The sequence below is a fragment of the Hibiscus syriacus genome, unplaced genomic scaffold, assembly GCF_006381635.1.
Source record: "Hibiscus syriacus cultivar Baekdansim isolate YM2019G1 unplaced genomic scaffold, ASM638163v2 tig00111105_pilon, whole genome shotgun sequence".
In the NCBI taxonomy this organism is placed as follows: domain Eukaryota; kingdom Viridiplantae; phylum Streptophyta; class Magnoliopsida; order Malvales; family Malvaceae; genus Hibiscus; species Hibiscus syriacus.
Window position 1 is genome coordinate 1859923 of NW_024062987.1, and position 18701 is coordinate 1878623.

The 18701-nt window shown below is 35.3% G+C and overlaps 4 protein-coding genes across 5 annotated transcripts; 2 read left to right on the forward strand and 2 right to left on the reverse strand.

Annotated features, from left to right (window-relative positions):
• The first annotated feature begins 3896 nt into the window (after positions 1-3896).
• Positions 3897-9567, forward strand: LOC120153946 (double-stranded RNA-binding protein 1-like). 2 transcript variants are annotated; one of them, XM_039165806.1, is made up of 6 exons: positions 3897-4216; positions 5852-5980; positions 7137-7378; positions 7502-7721; positions 8299-8481; positions 9182-9567. In XM_039165806.1, the coding sequence occupies exons 1-6, from the start codon at positions 3988-3990 to the stop codon at positions 9469-9471; spliced, it is 1293 nt and encodes a 430-aa protein (XP_039021737.1). In that variant the 5' UTR covers positions 3897-3987; the 3' UTR covers positions 9472-9567. The 2 variants fall into 2 exon arrangements, with proteins under 2 accessions (XP_039021737.1, XP_039021738.1); XM_039165807.1 differs by having other exon boundaries at positions 7137-7372.
• A 2219-nt stretch (positions 9568-11786) lies between these two features.
• Positions 11787-12652, forward strand: LOC120154104 (blue copper protein 1a-like). Its single transcript, XM_039165930.1, has 2 exons — positions 11787-11949; positions 12069-12652. The coding sequence occupies exons 1-2, from the start codon at positions 11787-11789 to the stop codon at positions 12650-12652; spliced, it is 747 nt and encodes a 248-aa protein (XP_039021861.1).
• Positions 12653-14062: 1410 nt separating this feature from the next.
• Positions 14063-14682, reverse strand: LOC120153968. The gene is made up of 2 exons (XM_039165827.1): positions 14545-14682; positions 14063-14476 (listed from the first exon to the last, which is right to left on the reverse strand). The coding sequence occupies exons 1-2, from the start codon at positions 14630-14632 to the stop codon at positions 14091-14093; spliced, it is 474 nt and encodes a 157-aa protein (XP_039021758.1). The 5' UTR covers positions 14633-14682; the 3' UTR covers positions 14063-14090.
• Positions 14683-15177: 495 nt separating this feature from the next.
• LOC120154105 (probable glycosyltransferase At5g03795) lies at positions 15178-17831 on the reverse strand. Its single transcript, XM_039165931.1, has 3 exons — positions 17464-17831; positions 16072-16639; positions 15178-15673 (listed from the first exon to the last, which is right to left on the reverse strand). The coding sequence occupies exons 1-3, from the start codon at positions 17786-17788 to the stop codon at positions 15178-15180; spliced, it is 1389 nt and encodes a 462-aa protein (XP_039021862.1). The 5' UTR covers positions 17789-17831.
• Between the last annotated feature and the right edge of the window lie 870 nt (positions 17832-18701).

Sequence of the window (18701 nt, forward strand, 5' to 3'; positions counted from 1 at the left end):
AACTGAATCAAAGATCAAAGCATTCGTTCTCTTCCAAATTCACCAAACAATATTCCCAAATAAAAGCTTTCAATCCTCCGTAACCAATGGAAAATGAGGATTACCTCTTAAATTATCCGCAACCTAGTCAACCATGTTAAGCTGCAGAAACTCCCCCCATTAACTTCGGTTTAATGACATAATTTCACGTTCCACGAGCAACCACACACTCCCTAATGATAAGAGAAGCAGACTCCACCACCGCCTCACAAATTGCACAACTCTGGTCCGATGCCATACACATGCGCACTCTTTCTTCATTCGATAGAAGCCGATTTTTACAAATGGTCCAAAGTAGTGATTTAACTTTAGGTAAACCCGGATACTTTGCAATAAGACTCCATATTTTTGCCGTTCACCAGCTAGTGAATTCTGCAAATAAGCGCGCTTCGTTGTAAATCGTCTTTTGCTATCCCATTTCCAGCCGAAAATATCCACCCCTATTTGACAACGGTTGTTTGACAGCCGCAACATTAAGAAGTAAAGGAGGAAGTGTTGCTCTCAACCAATCCCACTTCCACTCCCCATGCAAATCAATTAAATCAGAGACTTTAATATTTTCTTCCATCGGGTGCAAAGTGACCGACCGATACTTTGCAAGGGGACCTACATCACCCAACCATGCATCAGTCCAGAACTTAACCGTTTCCCTATTCCCAAGCGTCCAAACAATGCAATCGCACATATCTTCCCACACTGTAATCAATCCCTTCCATAAGCGGGAATCACACTTTCTTTCAATCGAATTCGGAATAACCTCAGTGTAATTTATACTTGTGCCGAAGAACCCTCGCCCAAAATTGGTCACATTAGAAATTAATTTAAAGGCTACCTTCATTCAAAATGCATCATTCTGAACACGAAGCCTTTTAACTCCAAGTCTTCTGTCAGCTTCCGGCAAGCTTACCTCCTCCCAACTTACTAAGTGTATCCCTCGCTTTTCATCCGTTCCTCCCCAAAGAAATCGGTGAATTAGCTTCTCCATTTCATCACAAATACCTTTAGGCATGTAGCAAGTCTGAATAGCATATGAAGGCAAAACACCCAGCATCGATTTGACTAGAACCACTCGTCCAACAAAAGAAAGAAACATGGCCTTCCAACCGGTCAACTTGTCCCTAATCTTTTGAATAATTAATTGATAGGTAGCCTTCGTGACCCGAGCATGCAAGAGTGGAACCCCCAAATACTTACGCAAATCCTCGACCCGAGAGAACCTAAAACCATTACTGATATCCACCATGATCTCCACATCCACGTTCTTGGAAAAATAAATGTTAGTTTTGGCAAGACTAACCTTGTGACCAGAACTAGCACAATAATCATTCAAAAAATTTTGAATAGTTTCTCTCTGAGAAGTAGAAGCCTTCGCAAATAATATCAAGTCATTAACGAAAAATAAGTGTGAAATAACCAACCCATTTCTTGAAAGCCGAATAGGTTTCCATAAACCCTCCCCAACTGTCTTATGGATGGCTTAACTAAGACGTTCCATGCACAGAACAAACATATAAGGTGACAATGGATCCACTTGGAGATACCCCGAGAAGGTACAAAAGAGGTCATACGGGAACCATTAAATAAAATTTGGGTAGAGGCAGAGGAAACACAATTCATGATGATCTGGCACAGCCGGATTGGACACCACACATCCCTCAAAGTATCGTCAATGAACAGCCACTCAAGCCTGTCATAAGCTTTCTCCAAGTCAATCTTTATTGCCATCCATCCTACCTTACCACTCTTCTTGCTCATGTAATGAATAACCTCCTGAGCAATTATGATGTTATCCGAAATACTCCTACCCGACACAAAACTCGTATGATTTTCAGCTATCCAACTCGGAAGGAACGACTTCAATCTATTCACAATCAACTTCGCACAGTCTTGTACAGTACGGTACAGAGACTAATTGGCCTGAACTCAGTGATCCTCTCAGGACCTTGAACTTTTGGAAGAAGCACAAGCAATGTTCTATTGATGTCTTCTGGTATGTAACCATTGGAAAAACAATCTTGCACAAAACGAGTGACACTAAGGCCAACAATATCCCAATTCCGTTGGAAGAAAAAAAGCTTGGAAACCATCCACCCCGAAGACTTAGAAAGGAACATCTCGAAAACTACTTGTTTAACTTCACTTTCAAACACAGAAGCTTCCAATAATCTTGCATCACAATCATTTAACCCCGGAAATAACTCACGGATTTCATAGTGGCTATAATCAGCACCGCCACTAGTAAATAAATTCGAGTAAAAGTCCACTGTTAGCTTCTGAAGAGCATCAACATCCGAGCACCAAGCTCCATTATCTAGGCGCAGTGCAATAATTGAATTCGTCCTCCTTCATCCTTTCGCGCACGCATGATAAAATTTAGTATTTCGATCCCCACTTTGAAACCACTCACACCTCGATTTTTGTCTCCATATAGATTCTTCTTGTTCTAAAAGGACATCCAATTCTTCCTTCAACTGAGTCTCAAGTGCAACAACAAGAAGCTTTGAATCTCGATTATTTAGGAAATTGTCAATTCCCCGTAATTGAGCGAGAATTTGCTTCTTCCGCTTTTCAATTTCGCCAAAGGAGTTATAATTCCACTGAGTTAGCACTGATCGAATAGAATCCAGATTGTTACGTATGTCCGGTGACGGATCCCATTTTTCTCGCCTCAAATCCTTAAAACCTGGATGCTCTTGCCAAGCAAAAACAAATCTAAACTGCCGCTCGAATGGCCTGGAGTGAACCTTCTGAATTTGAGCAAGGATTGGTCTGTGATCGAAATTAAAATTTAATATATATAATTACACCAAATAACCAAGTTAAAGTTTCTATGTATATTTTAGTTTTATTCCTATATAATATGCATTTGAAACAAGAATTTGATCATATATTTTTTTTGTTAACCAATTTGATTGACCGAAATAATTGAACTAGATTTTATAGACGAGTTTAGGATGTTAAAAATTAGAGAAAAAAAGGTGGCTTTTTGTTAATAATTATCCTGCTTTAAGATTTTTCTAGAAAAGTAAGACCTATTTATATACGGAAAGAAAAACTAAAAAAATTATGTCTTTTCAAAAAAGGACAATTTTTTAATTTTATCACTCAAGCTTTTTTTTATTTTTATTTAAGTCATTAAATTTTAAAAACTTAAAATTTTATTATATAAATTTGAATTATTCATGTTTAACCACTTTATCATTAAATAGATCAATATGTTATTATATGATAGACTCTATTAAAACGACAACGTTTTAAAAAAGTTAAAATTTATATTAAAATAATATCATTCTGTTATCTTATGATATATATATATATATATAAGAGGTTCTTCATCAACCTCCATCTTCTTTACCTTCCTTTCTTTTAATTCCATTCTTCAACCATGTCCATTGTTCTTCCACTCCCCCCCGATGAGAATTACTCAAGTGGGTTGAAGAGTATCGTAAACAAAATGTATTTGAACTTTTAATGATTTATGTGTGAGTGAGTATTCGATTGATAATTAGTTTGAAACGACAGATGATAGATTAGGAAAGAAATCTACTAATAATAGAATGATTGATGGAGAACTTAATTCAATTTAAAAATAAAAAAAATAATATTAATAAAATATTAATTAATAAAAATATCATGTTATCATAAAGTTATAGGTATAACGGGGGAGTGAAAAAAGTAGTCTTTAAAATTAAATGATTAAATTAAAATTTTTTAAAGTATAGTGACCAAAATAAAAGTAAAACAATGTAGCTGATGAATTTTGCACTTTACCCATTTCGAAAAGCGCTCACGTGTTTGTCAATGTATCAATCCCAAAATCATGAGATATTCTGGAAAAAGAAACAGAAGTCCAGCTTTAAGTTGATCTGTCGACGAACTCCAATTTTTTCAGCTTATAAATTAGTTTTTCGTACGTTTGAATTAGAGAGAAAGGGAAGGAAAGGAAAGATGTACAAGTCGAAATTGCAAGAGCTCTGTCAGAAGAAAGCATGGAGGTTACCGGAATACAACGTTACAAAGAAAGGACAAGATCACAATCCTAGTTTCGAAGCTACCGTCGACGTGAACGGCATGTCGTTTCAGTCTCAGAATCCGGCCAAGTCTTCCAAAGAAGCCCAAAATAACGCCGCTCATCTCGCTTTCCTTCATTTCACTGCTCCTCCCCTCGTTGATCATGGTACCCTCATTTAACTTAACAAAACCCAAACCCAGATTACGCTTATTTTATAATTTTTCTGTTAACAATCAGTTGTTTTTCCATTTTTATGTTAACTTTCTTTTATTTTATTCGGGTTTTTGTTGGTATTTAGTTTGATGTTTAAATGTCCTTTAGAGTAAATGCAGAGCTGAGCGAAGTAATCGATGAAATGAATTTCATCATTTTCTTTGGTGGGTGAGGTAAATGGTTGATTTTGTAGACAATCATATGCTAAAATTGTGTCTCTCTCCATGAGTTCTTAATTTCAAGGAGGTGGGAAACAAAGCTTGAAAATTTCAAAGTTTTTCATTTCGGTAATTTAAAGTCTGAAAGATTATTTTTTTTACTCAAGTAAACAATAATAAGGATGGAATAACTATGTTCACAAACTGATGTTCAAATTATTGACTGTCCGGTAAGATAGAATAGTGTAAAATAAATGAAGATAAGATTTTCTTCTATGAAACTTTCACCTAGTCCTAACCAAGGCTTGCTTAGCTTATAAGCAGTGTAATTATCAAAATACCTTAGGTCAGTTATGCATATAGCATTTGCTGCGCAAAGACTGTTATGTTCGTTTTCTGGGGCAAAGACCATTAGGTCTATTATGCATAGAACATTTGCCGCGCCAAGACCGACATGCATATAGCATTTGCAGTGCAAAGACTGTTATGTTCGTTTGCCGCGCAAACACCATTATGTTCGTTTGCCGCGCAAAGACAGATAGGTCAATTATGCATATAGCATTTTCTGCGCAAAGATCGTTAGGTCGATTATGTTCGTTTGTTTGGTTGTGCAACTGTTAATCAACTATAAGGTTACATTGAAGATTTTTAGAGGTATTATTAATTGCTAGGCAATTTTTTTTTTATAAAATGTAGCTTGTTTCAAAATTTTAATTAATAATTGACAGTTTACATAAGCTCAAACTTTGTAAGTTGCATTATTTTGTTATTTATTTGCCCTAGGTTGATGAATTATTTTCTTAAATTAGGTAAGTTGCCCAGTTCTGACTGCAGTCATTGAACAAAGAAATAAGTGTTAAAATTTTTAGAGATTCTATGCTATCAAATAAACAAAGTTTACCATTTTCTTTAAATGGTGATATAAATTGTAAATTTTGCAGGGAACTCTATGCTAAATTTGTTTACTTCAATGAAGTGGGAAAAAGAAAGAAACATGAAAGTTTGAATTTCCTGATTTTGGGGAATTTGGAGTCCGACAGTTGTTTTATTCGCTTGAGATGAGCATTATAAGTATAAAAGAGAACTATGTTCATTTATAATTTTTTGATTGGAGGTCTGAACTTAGTTTTGATAGATATTTATAATTTTTGTAATGGATTTTGATTTGAATTTCAACTTCATAATAAACTTGTTTTTCTCTTTTAGGAAATATTTTGATAATTTTCTTGCGTTTAAAACAGTGTGGGCTTTTGAAGCTCTTCAATTCTTTTGCATGACTTAGGGAACCAGTACATGTACATGTTTTACTTCTTTTAAACTTTTTGCAGATTTTTTCCTTCGCCTTCCCTTATCAGAAGTTTGTTTAATTTAGGATGCATATGTACAAAATACATTATCTTTCCATGTTTGGTTACTTTGATTATTGCAGGTTCTTCAAATGCAATTACAAATTTTGATGGTGATATTGCTAACAGAAGGGTACAGCAACTAGAAGCAGATCGAGATTCTCTTGTCAAGGAACCTGCTTCCATCTGCAACAATAATGAAAAATTTAAAGGTCTGAAAACTAATTTTGTACCCTAACATATTTCCTACTTGAACCAAAAGGAAAACCGGATAGCTTGTTTGTCTAATTATTGGCATAAAAGCTTATCTGTGGTATATGTTCCTATTAGAAGCCTTGTGCACTTCCCTTACATGTGAAGTAGAATTTATGACCTCGGACAGTGCTCAAAATTATGCTTTTCTAAATCTAGATTTTCTTTTCTCCCCAGTTTTTATAAAAATATATTATGCGGTACAACAGCCAAAAAATGAGCCAAACACGTCTATATTAGGTTCCTTGTTAATTAAAACCTATGTTACTCTGATTTGGGTTAGAGTGTTGGGCATGGGTATGTTAATTTTTTTTTATATAAGATTCCCATGTATTTTGAGGATCCTTGGGAGATCTTATCCCTATTACCCATATCTGGATATGTGTCGGGCAGGCGGGCATGCGACTTCAAGAAAAATGAAGAGTCGGAGCAATATAGATTAAAAGTAAGCCTTAGGTTAGGTCATACAGGATTTGCAGGATGTTGCTAGCTATTTTCATTCATTTTCTATGCTAGTCAATGCAGCTTATGAACTTGCTTATATTAGCTTGATAATGTCTTCATGAATAGCTTTGAGGCTTATCAATTGAAAAAAAAAGTTCATTTTCCCAGCTCAGACATGGTATCAAATATCAATACAATGAACTGAGCACAAGCTTCCTCGAAAACGATTTAGATCTAGGTAGCTAGTTGTGTCATTTGAGCCGAATTCATTGACTTTGCTGACTGACTTAGGTTTATTGGGTCGATGTAGAAAGTCTGCTATTCTGCTTTAGAATGCCTGCGGTACGTCGTTGAAAACTCTGGAGTCAATTAGGAGTTGAAAGAAAGCAAAAATACTGCCAGATTAGAATGGTAGTATCCATGGAACATTAGAGTCTGTTAGATTCAGATTGCATGGCATTCAACATATTGCTTATGGTCCATTAATAGATTTCTTTCCATATTTGGAATCTTGATGAACTAATATTTGTTTTATTTGTGTTTTGATTTTCATTTTTGTTTACTTGTTCCGTTCGTGTAGTTTCATTCTTCTGCTAACTGTTTCCTTAACCCCTTGGTTACAAGGAAAAGCACATTTAGCCCTTTTTCTGATATGGAATTGTTGGGTTACAGATATGCAACATTTTTACAAAAATGTATTGCAAAATTATGCTCAAAAGAGAAACCTTAGCCGGCCTGTGTATTATTGTGAGTCTGAGGGTCCGCCTCATGCAAGTCGCTTCAGGTGCAAGGTCACTATCAATGAAAAATTCTATGAGAGTTTGGAGTTCTTTCCAACGATAAAGGAAGCCGAGCATGCAGCTGCAAGAATTGCATTATTGTCTTTGGCACCGGATACCATTGAAGAGGTCCAGGTTACTGATTCATTTTTGTCTTTGTTGTTTTACTCTCGTTTATGATATTTGTGAAAACATTCAGTTGTTGCAAATTTCTAGGGCTTGAGTTTTTGTCCTTTCTATGTTTTCGTTTTTCCTCAGGAAGACTCTAGCTTATACAAGAACCTGTTGCAAGAATTAACACAGAAGGAAGGTTGCCTTCTACCAGTTTACACTACAACAAGATCCGGTGAAGCCCATGCATCGATGTTTGTTTCCGTTGTGGAGGTAAAGGGAGAGACTTTTACTGGGCAGGAAGCAAAAACCAAGAAGCAGGCTGAGTTTTTGGCAGCGAAAGTTGCATATACAAAGTTAAAAGAGTGTGTGTTCTCTAAAATCCCTCATTTCTGGTTTTGTTTTCCTAAAAACAGAAAGAGGAAAAAGAAAGATCCCTGTTTCCCTATCCTGTTGACAATTCTTTTCATGTCTCCCTATCTCTCACGCTATGTTCTAACTGAACTGTAAATGGACTTTTGGAAGACACAGGCAAATACAACTTGTTTGACATGTTTACCCTAAGGGCATAAAATTTTGAGTGCCATGGCATGCGATTCTCATTTTTAATTGTATTGGTTGTAGATAAAGGTGATCTATGTGTATCATGTGCTTACAAGTAACAAAATGAATCTCACATCTATAACACTGGGGGAATTTTCCTGGACTGGTATGGGATATGAAGTCTAAATTGGATCATGGTTAACAAGTTTCTGAAATCTAGGTGTTCCCTGTGCTGGGGCCAAAAGATTTTTATGAGATTTGTAGTCATGTCATCTTTCTGAATTTATGTCAGTATGTTAATCTATGGTCCCTCTATGTTAGCTGTGTTGTGATTAGTTCTGAAATTTTCCCTCCATTCATGAGTAAATATAGAGGCCTTACATCTTTGCTTTCATTTTCAGGCAAGTCAAATAGGTGCTCTGTGGATATTACTCCGGCCTACTGTGGACCAGAAGTGCATGTGGTCTCAGCTTCTCACTTGCCAACAAACGTCAATGCTGTTACCCAACAAAATTTTGGATTCGAAGCCGGCATGTTGCTTAATTCTAGCTCAACTTCAAGGTCTGATATGCAGGAGGATCGAGGTGACTTTTTACTATGGAAACTTCTATCATTTAATATTGAATTTCAATTTTGCAGTATACGGTTGTTCCTGAAATTGCATGCAAAATATCTTTTTATTTGCCTCCTTTCTTGGTAAGGATTTATCTTTTCAGGAAGTTTTTTGTGTTTGCTAAAGGTGAATGGTTGGGTTGGATATATGCTAATCCTAACCAATCAACCTGAACTTGACTTGACTTGGACCCGAAACAATCTGACCCTGAAATGACTTGAACACAGCGACCAGAACCTGCAACAAAATTAACTCGAAATGATGCGAAACCTGAAATTGACTTGATCTGAAATAACCCAAAAATTTTGTGACCCAAAATGATCCGATCCAGATTGAACCAATCCAAAACCAACTTGACTCACCCCAAAACTAACCCGGCCAGCCCAATTTACAAGTCTCCTTGGATGTGATTCTCCAAATTGAATTTCTGTGTCTAACAGACGTATACTCGTATCTGATATACTTAAATCTGAGTAACATGCTGCAGTGCATCATGCACAGATTCTTTGTTTCCTCGCATGGATATATTCCCATGAAAAGTACGATTCATTTGAGTGCATCTCTACATCTTTGGTAGTCAAATTGTTTGCAAGCTATCTGAATGCTAGCTTCTGAGATGTATTTTCTTAAAGCCATGTTCCTCATATCATTTTCATGTGAATTTGTTGCAGTTAAGGTAACATTTCTTGATCCTGTTCGGCCATCCTCACCTATCCTGTCCGAACATCCTCAGCCGGAGGATAACCTCTGTATTTCTAATATTCTGTCTAAAGGCTTGGCTACTACGAATCCAGTTGACTGTTCAATCATACATCCTGTTGAAATGAGTACCTTATCCTGTAACAGGGTCATAGTTCATCCACGCGTGCCGAACATGAAGTTTCCTGCAGGTAGCACTGTTCTGCCGATGAGTGACGACGATTGGGTTGCCGTTAAGGTTGGATCTGAACCTAACCAGTGACTTCCGACATATTTATGTATGTTAAAAACAATGGAACTCGCATGAGAACTCCCCTATGTTATTTAGGGCTTTCTTTTCCGTTTTAAAACTGTTCTTGTTTGAACTCACAGCTTACTCATTAATGAACTATTCCTCATCAAAAAGTTTCATGCTTAGGGGTGATGATTATATATATATATGTGCGTGTTTGTTCGGAGTTATTTTTGGGTAAACTACACAAATGATCACTGATGTTTGAGTAAGTTTTCGTTGTCCTAACTGAAGTTTCAAAAATAATAAATTGGTTACTAACGTTGTCAATTTATAACAAATTAGTAACTTGCCGTTAAGAGCCGTTATTGCAGTTATTGCAGTAATGGAATGCTGACTCAGCACATTGGACTCTTCTTCCTCCTCCTCTTCACTTTAAAAGATTCTTGAATTGATTTAGATGTTTTTTATATAATGGTTAGACTTCTATAAAAAAAAAATTCTCCACGAACCGCATTGGACTGGTGTGTCGAGACCAATTAGATTCGAGCGTACTGTCATCGCAAACTAACTTTGAAGCTATTATCGTGCTTATCATTGATGATAGTAAGTTTAATTTGTTGAGAAACAACAAAGGCAGTAGGAAGCTGTTCATGGTTTTAGGGGTTTCACGTTTTAATTCATTTGCTTCGGTTACATAAATATGATGACAATTTGCATTCTTTTCTGCGTCCATCCTTTTTGTAAATAGGTAAGGTATACCTGACATCAGAAAAGAAAACCAGTGAGTTTTTTTTACGAGAACTATGAGCTCGATTCTCCCATATGCTGTGTTCGTGGTATTTGCACGATGTAATATTGTGTATTTTTCCACCTTTAGCTAATGAGATTTCATTGAGTCTCCTCATGCATAAATGTATGAGTTAGGCCGCATATGAACATTATGGATTCAAAGGAATAGATTAAATTTCGATGTGGATTTTACGGAATCCGAAAGCGTTCTTCAAAGGAGTATTCGAATGCAACAGGAGCTCCTCCGACTCCATTTGCAGCAGCGAAATAGGATGCAATTGCAGAATCGGCCAAAGTGTTGGCAGGCCCCTCAGCATGGATGGTATAAGCTAAATACTGATGGCTCCAGGCAAGCAGACTCGGGACTAAGCACATGAGGTGGAGTTATTAGGGACTCAGATGGTAATTGGGTGGCCGGATTCTCCGAAGCAGCTGGTGTTTGCTCAACCTTAGATGCTGAATTGTGGGGAATATTTGAGGGGATGAAGATGGCTTGGGAGTTAGGTATTCAAGCATTAGTTGTTGAATCGGACAGCAAGCAGGCGATTTCGGCAATTGATCCTTGTCAAGGCTCGGATTTAATTCCCCGATGGTGATGTGTATCCGAGAGTTAGTTGCTCGGTCTTGGAACACTGTTATGGCGTTTATCCCTCGTGAGTGCAACAAGCTTGCAGATGAAATTGCTCAAACAGCCTGGTCTCTGCCTTTCGGATTTCATCCGTTCCATACTCCCGCTGCAGTGGTCTGCGAGTTGATCCAGACTGATCGTGTGGCCTCCTCAACAGGCTCTTCGTAACCTTTGCTCTGGGATGTTATCTCTTTGTACTCGAAAAAAAAAATACTTACATTCAAGAATATTTTAAAGTTAAGAAGAAGAATACATAAATGTATGAGTTAGTCAGCATATGAACATTTAAGTTACTTATATTCAAGAATCTTTTAAAGAGAAGAAGAAGAGTAAAACATGCTGGTTTAATGTGTCACGTCAGCATTTCATTGCTGCAGTAACGGCTGTTAATGGTGAGTGACTGATTTATTAAAAATCAATCATTAATGACCAATTCGTTACTCTTGAAACTTCAGTGGAGAAAACAAAAACATACTCAAACATTAATGACCGTTTGTGCAGGTTACCCTTTATTTTTTTCACTGAATTATTTGCATTCATTATTTGTGTCTTATGTATACGACCGTCCGACCTTAGGAAAATCAAAAGATACTCTTTAGTTAAAAACATCATAAAACATTGCAGGCTAGCGATTTGAACTTTTCTGTTCAATTTTAGGACACGTTGAAGTATCTCATTAAAGGAAAGAAACAAAAAAAATAATCAAAAGATTATCTTAAATTGTTACGAAACATGCTCATTTGGCACCCCCTACGTATAACCCAATGTTCATATGCCGATCCTGGCCGGCTTATTACCATCTCAAACCCATCTCCTCGAAATTGCAATGCCTAATGAATCATTAAACTATAAATACGTACTTAGCCAAACCAGATACATTTGAAAAAAGGTAACAGAAACAACAGAGTTTCTTGAGCTTCCACCGATGGCTTCTAACAAGCTTTTCATGCTCGCCATTGTTGTCGTATTTCTTCCTGCGATGGCCGTTGGAACGGAGTACATTGTCGGGGATGACAAAGGATGGACGATAAATTTCGATTACCAAGCTTGGGCGAAGGACAAAGTATTTCATCTTGGCGATAAGTTAGGTATATGTCGAGACTAGGAAGTTTTATAAGTTCTACGATGGTTTACAGTATACATATGATTATGTTGAACGTATAGCTTATAACATGATCATATAATTTTTTTAATCAAAATTTTGCAGTGTTTCGATACCCTGAAGGATATCACAACGTGTTTAAAGTAAACGGTACGGGCTTCAAGAATTGTGATATTCTGCCTGGAAATATAGCTCTCACTTCTGGGAACGATACGGTTGTTCTTAAGACTCCGGGAAGGAAGTGGTACATCTGCGGTGTTGCTAACCATTGCTCCAGTTATGGCCAAAAGCTTGCGATCTTTGTCCAATATCCAAATGGTTTGGCACCACCAGCCGGGGCTCCAGCTGCACCTTCGGTGCCAATAACACCAACTGAACCTTGGGCTCCAACTCTTACACCGTGGGCACCAGTTACACTTTCGGTGCCGAGATCGCCAATCGAACCTTGGGCACCAGCGCCTGCACCATGGACACCTTGGGTACCTGCAACACCAACCGAACCTTGGACTCCAGCGCCTGCACCACAGACACCTTGGGTACCTGCAACACCAACCGATCCTTGGGCTCCAGCTCCCTCACCATGGACACCTTGGGTACCTGTAACACCAACCGAACCTTGGGCTCCAACTCCTGCACCTTGGGCACCAGTACTTACACCTTCGGTGCCAGCAACACCAGCTGAACCTTGAGCACCGACCTCATCTCCCTACCCATACTTATGATTCGAGTAATGAGTTTGAAGCCATATCATTGGAGAATGCTTTAATGACACATGGGAAGTGCTCATTTTAATAAATTTGATTTTTGAGTGTCCCAAACATTTATTGTTTGATGATAATAATTTTTATATACATGTAAGTTTGATTTACAATTAATAAATATAAAATTCATTGAAAGTTTGATTTTTAAAAAAAAAATAAAATTATGTAAATTTAAAAAATACCATATATGAAACACTTAAAATTCATTGAAAGTTTGATATTTTTTATAATAAAAAACATGTAAATTAGGAAAAAAATTATCACATAAATACATGTAAAATATCGATGAACTCGTCTTATTATATCATATGAATCTATATGTTTATTTTAATAAAATCATGTAAACTTAAAAAATTTCATCTATATATCACTTTAATGTCTTCTCCAACCACTTAAAATATTGACGAATTTATCTCTTCACTCTTGATCATTTTATCAATTTAAATTTTTTAAAGATCTCTTTAAAGCTTGTAGAACTCAACATAAAACCTAGAGAAAAACATTTTGAATTTATAGTTTCCACCCTTTAACAGTACATAATCATAATATATAATTTTCCTCTTTATTTTTTCAATTCTTTTATTATTGAGATTTGAAATAAAATATTTTAACACTGAAAATTTGAAGAAAATTTAAAATGTTAGTGGTAAATAAATTAGGAAGAAAAATAATAAAAGTAGTTGTGGATTAATCATTATAGTCTAATCTATTTTTTGGTATTTGAACTTCTCAATATTTGCGATTCCAATCTTAATCCATATGTAGTTGTTAAGTTTATTTAGTTAAATTTTATCATTAATTCTTATATTATGCCTTTTTTGAAAATTTAATTTTAATTCTCTAATTTGGTCATTTAAATCCATGATATTTAGTTATATTATACATGTATATTTAGGCATGATAAAGCTATTTGAACCTGACCTTACTCTATAGAGTCATTTATAATATAAAAAAATCAATTTTAGATTACACTTTATGAAAGATAAAATCAAGTCTAGGTTAGGTTCAGAGTGAAAATTTCTCGACCCGATCTAAAATAATAATAAAAATCTCTTGGATAATTAGTATATTTCTCCTATATATAAATATGTATATTGATTTTCTTCATATTATTTTATCGAATGAAAATGGGAGAAAAATAAGGATGTTTACTATACAACCTCTGTATATATTTTCAATAATCTTTTTATTTTTTAAATAAAAATGAGAAAAAATATTTATTTATTTTAAGTCAGATTAGGTTGGGGCGATCAAAATTCAAATCGGGTTAAAAAAAATATATCAAATGTCGGATCGAGTGAATTCCATCATAATATCGTTTTATTTTGCGCGTAGATTTTACAAATTTTAAACAAGGAATTACTTCTCAGAAACCATAACATTCTGTATAATACTTATATGCAAACAGCCCACTGGCCATTAACCCTAAACCAACCGCTGCGATATTTGCCTTTGAATACGAATATTGAGCGGCAGAAACAATCTGATTCTTCATATCTTCCGTTGCTTCTTGGAAAGTCTTCTTAATTTCCAATCTCGGCATCGAGATTTCGAATTTATTACCTTTCTTGGGCAATTCTAGATTGAGATTCCCATTCGAAAATAATGCACGAATCTGCTCTAAATTGTAATAATCGCCTAGGATCTCGATCGCCTTCTTCAGACGCCTCGGAGATTCCGCGGTGATTGATATTTCATATCTGTGTTCTTCAACGTGTTTAAGTCTGGCTTTCACGTCTTCGATTTTGAAACCTAAGAATCGTATTTTAAATCATTAGATATCTGAAAATTTTCTCAAAGAGAGGAGTAAAATACCATACCATCAAGCTCGATATGAATTGTATCGTAATCTTTTCCTCTCTTCCACCGGCAACAGGGCTCAAAATAATCTTCCGTCACTGTTTCCATGGCTGCTTTTACTTTTTCTTCACCAAATGAATTTAGATTCTAAAAGTGAGAAATGGTAATCTGTGGAGTTTGTTATGTAAATGAGGAAGGGTTTGTTAGGTTTATATAGAGAAATGAGGTGATTGTTGAGTGGGATTGGTATAAATTGTTTCTTAGGGGTTTCCCCTTAGAATAGAATCATATTCTACATTTTGGAGTTCATTCCCAATGTTACTTTTAGATCATTCATTCCTTCCTCAATCTAACAAACCAAGTGTCTTCGGTAACAAAAGAATTGTTATTATTCAGTTCAAGCATAAAAAATATCCGCAGTTTAAATATTCAATATTAAATGATTTCGTACCATTAATCCATCATTTTTGCCATTTGAAACCACTGTGAATTAAATTTTTACAAAAACAACAAAATCATACACAATACGAAAAGAAATATAATTTTATTTCAAGAATAATCGAATTAAACACAAATTACTATCAAACGCTAACTTTAATTCCACTACATCAATAGGTAAACAACAACCTCAAGGCCTTCAATTCGACACTTCATTAAACGGAAGAAATTAGTCGGACCTTGATGGAACTACGGCGGAGCCATAACTCATACATGGTCATGTAAAACGCATCAAAATCCAACGGCGGATCATTCCACTGGAAATGTCTACGAACCTTCAATGTATTACTTTGTAATAATGAATACTCCTCTAAGCTAATCCTTTGAAGTATGTTCTTCAAAACGGGGATGTCCAAGTAATGAACCACAACCGAGAAGCTTTCCCAATTTAATACGTCCACGAATGGGAGGTCGTAATGATTTGCCAGAATCACCGGAACACAGCCATAATATATCGCATCCGCTACACGAGCGGTGTTCACTTCGAAGCCTTTGACATGGAGGCAGAACTTTGCGTCCAGCAGTTGGTCGTCATCAGGTGTTCCGAGCCGCCCGAAGTGGGCGAAAATGGCTGTGTCGTTTCCCCAAAATTGGAGAAGAGCTACTCGTGCGGGTGAGTTGATTGTGCCGGCAAAAAACGCCAGCTGCTTTCTACAATTTCAAACATATAATCATGTTACACGTTCAGGTGCAAGTATGTATGTTTTTTTATGTAAATTACATATTAATTCACTTAATTATTTACTCAGTTTCATTTTGATCACCTAACTATTTATTTTTTTAAAATCATACTTAATGTTGCATGTTTGTTCTATTTTGATCATTCGCTGTTAAAAAACTAACCAAACTACCGAGGTGACATTAACTTATGATGAGGTGTCGGTGTCACCATTAATTTTTAACAGATGTTGACCAAAACGAGACTAAAATGTAACGTTATAGATATATTTTTTTAAAAATAGTTGAATGACGAAAACGAAACTACGAGAATATGTGGATGGCTAAATATGTAGTTTACCCTATTTTTTAAGACTTTTGATGAAATGAACCTTTTTAATGAAGCAACGTCGGGAGGGCTTCCCTGTCGAGGCCAAATTTGCGGCATCGAAGCATCCTTGTGAGGAACATATCCAGCAACAAAATACGACGAAGAACAAACGACTTGAATCACGTTGAATTTAGCTTCAAACACTTCATCCATGGCGAAACGCCCGATGGAATGACAGGCAACGTAGAAATGATCAGCCCCATCGGTTCGATTCCAGTAAGGATACGTTTGAGTGATATTGTAGATGTACTGTTTGATGAAATTCCCCATCCCTTCAGGACCGATCCTCGGGTCATGCCTCATTTCGACGATGGAGAATGGCATAAAGAAAAGGTCTGCTTCGCTGGGGTTCTCCGTGATGAAATGGCTGCCGGAGATTACTTTTTTGAAGTATAGTTCGCTAGCGTAATGGCCCTTGGGATCGTAATCCGCCGGCAATAATACATTAGCATAGGGATCGTCTTTGTCGTGTGGATAAATATATATCTTCAAGCTTCTATTCATTTCCTTGTAATCTTCTTCAAACAAATCTTTATCATGGTATATCTCTGTGTTATTTGCATAGTTTCCTGAAACACAGAATCGAAGAGATTCATCCTGAGAATATAACCTAAAAGCTAGCATTTCTCATAGCAACTTAACACTAAATTTAAAAATGAGGATCCAAAAATTTTAATACTCTTTTTATCAATATAATGGACATGCAAACTATCATCTTCCTTTAATAAATTGAACTATACTTAATATTTAATCTAAAACAATGGGTATGCATTTGACCCTTATGAGACCATATGCATCAGCCCTTGCTGACCACTTGAGTGTAAATGAACAGAATGATTCCAAATTGTTTGTAAACTATTTTTATAACATATATTTATATTTGTTTATTGAGATAAATAAACATTATGAATAAAGTTTTTATATTCATTCAATAAACGAACGAACGTGAATAAAAGTGTGTTCGGTTCGTTTATGTTCACAAACAAACTTGTTTCTCATTTATAAACTCATTTAATTGGTTCTCATTTACCTTTTTTTTTGCATTTTAAAGATGGGTGAAGATAGAAACAAAATGAACAAGAGATGAACTTTGAAGCTGAAACTATGAAGCTTAAGGAACATAATGACTTAATTTCATCATTTTTCTTTAGCTTACAAATGAAATGATAAAACGATATATATTAGTTTATAAGCTCGTTAAATGAACATATTTGCGAATGTTAAAAGAATATATTCATGAATATTAAATGAACGAATACGAATATTTTTAAAAATAAATGAGCGAACACAAACACAATATTAAAAATTTAAACAAATACGAACCGAACATAAACAAACAACCATGAACATAATATCATTTGTTAAAACTCGGTTTATTTACGCCCCTGCTTACCATATAAGCCAAAAAGTTTTCCCGTAGACCACTGGTTCCCTTTTGACGGAGGAGATCTGGGTGAAAAGAACAGTTCATCGGCTGCATTTTCAAATGAGAATGGGATCATTTGTTGGATTAAAGAAGATATGGGGGAAGATTCTTGGTAAAGATTGTTTTCATTATGGGTGAAAACTTTTGATGTTGTACAAAAATTGTAGAGAAAAATAAGAACAAGGGTGGAGATTGCTAAACTTAAAGGTAGGAAAAAGAAAGAGCCCCCAAAAGATGTTGAGCAACGATGCTGGGATATTTGGTGGCACAAGGAAGAAGAAGACTTCGCCATGGAAGCAAAGACGAACTTAAGCGATGGAGCTTCAAACTACAATCATTAAGCATATGTATGCATGGGTGCACTAAATGGTGTCAAGATCATGAGAAATTAAATGGAAAACGCGTATTATTAAGAGCTGTTGTCAAATTATTCAGTAGTTTTCAGAAATAAAAAGGCCATTAACTCATTTATAAAGACATTCGAACATGTTTATATGGAATATCTTTGCTGATGTATGTAGCCGCTTTCACGGGCGGAGCTAGAAAAAAATATTGAGTGTCAAATTTAAAGAAAATTTATTTTAGAGTGTCAAATTTAGAAATTATACGAGGAGATCTTTTAAAGTAGATGAAAATAATTAATGATGCCAATTATATTTAAGGGTGTCAATATCGTTTAATAATATGTTAATTTTGGGTGTCATATAAGCTTGCTCTGCTAGTGCTGTCACTAGGGGTGCTTCATGAAATGAGCAGCTCCAATTTGATTCGGCCAAAAATCGACTCGATTTGAGTTCTTAACGAGTTGAATCGAGTAAAGTCCAACTTGATTCGATAAATTCTCGAGCAACTTGTTAATTTTTTTAATAACTTTTTAGTAGTTATTTTAAAAAATTCATTTATTCAAAAAAATTACTAATTTACTAATAGATAATAAAAAAATATATATAAATAACCAATCCATTAATTTTTTAGTAAATAATTAAAAATGCTAAAGTATTAATTAATAATAATTATTTTACTACACCCAATAATCAAACCCTAATTATTATTTTAATGTATCTATGGATTATTGTTTTGATGTTTAGGCTTTTAATTTGTTTTATACACTCTTGATATAAATTTTTCGTTAAATTTATTAATTTATGTTAATATTAAGTTCTAATATTAGTAATTTTATTTATAGTTAAAATAAAAAAATAAAA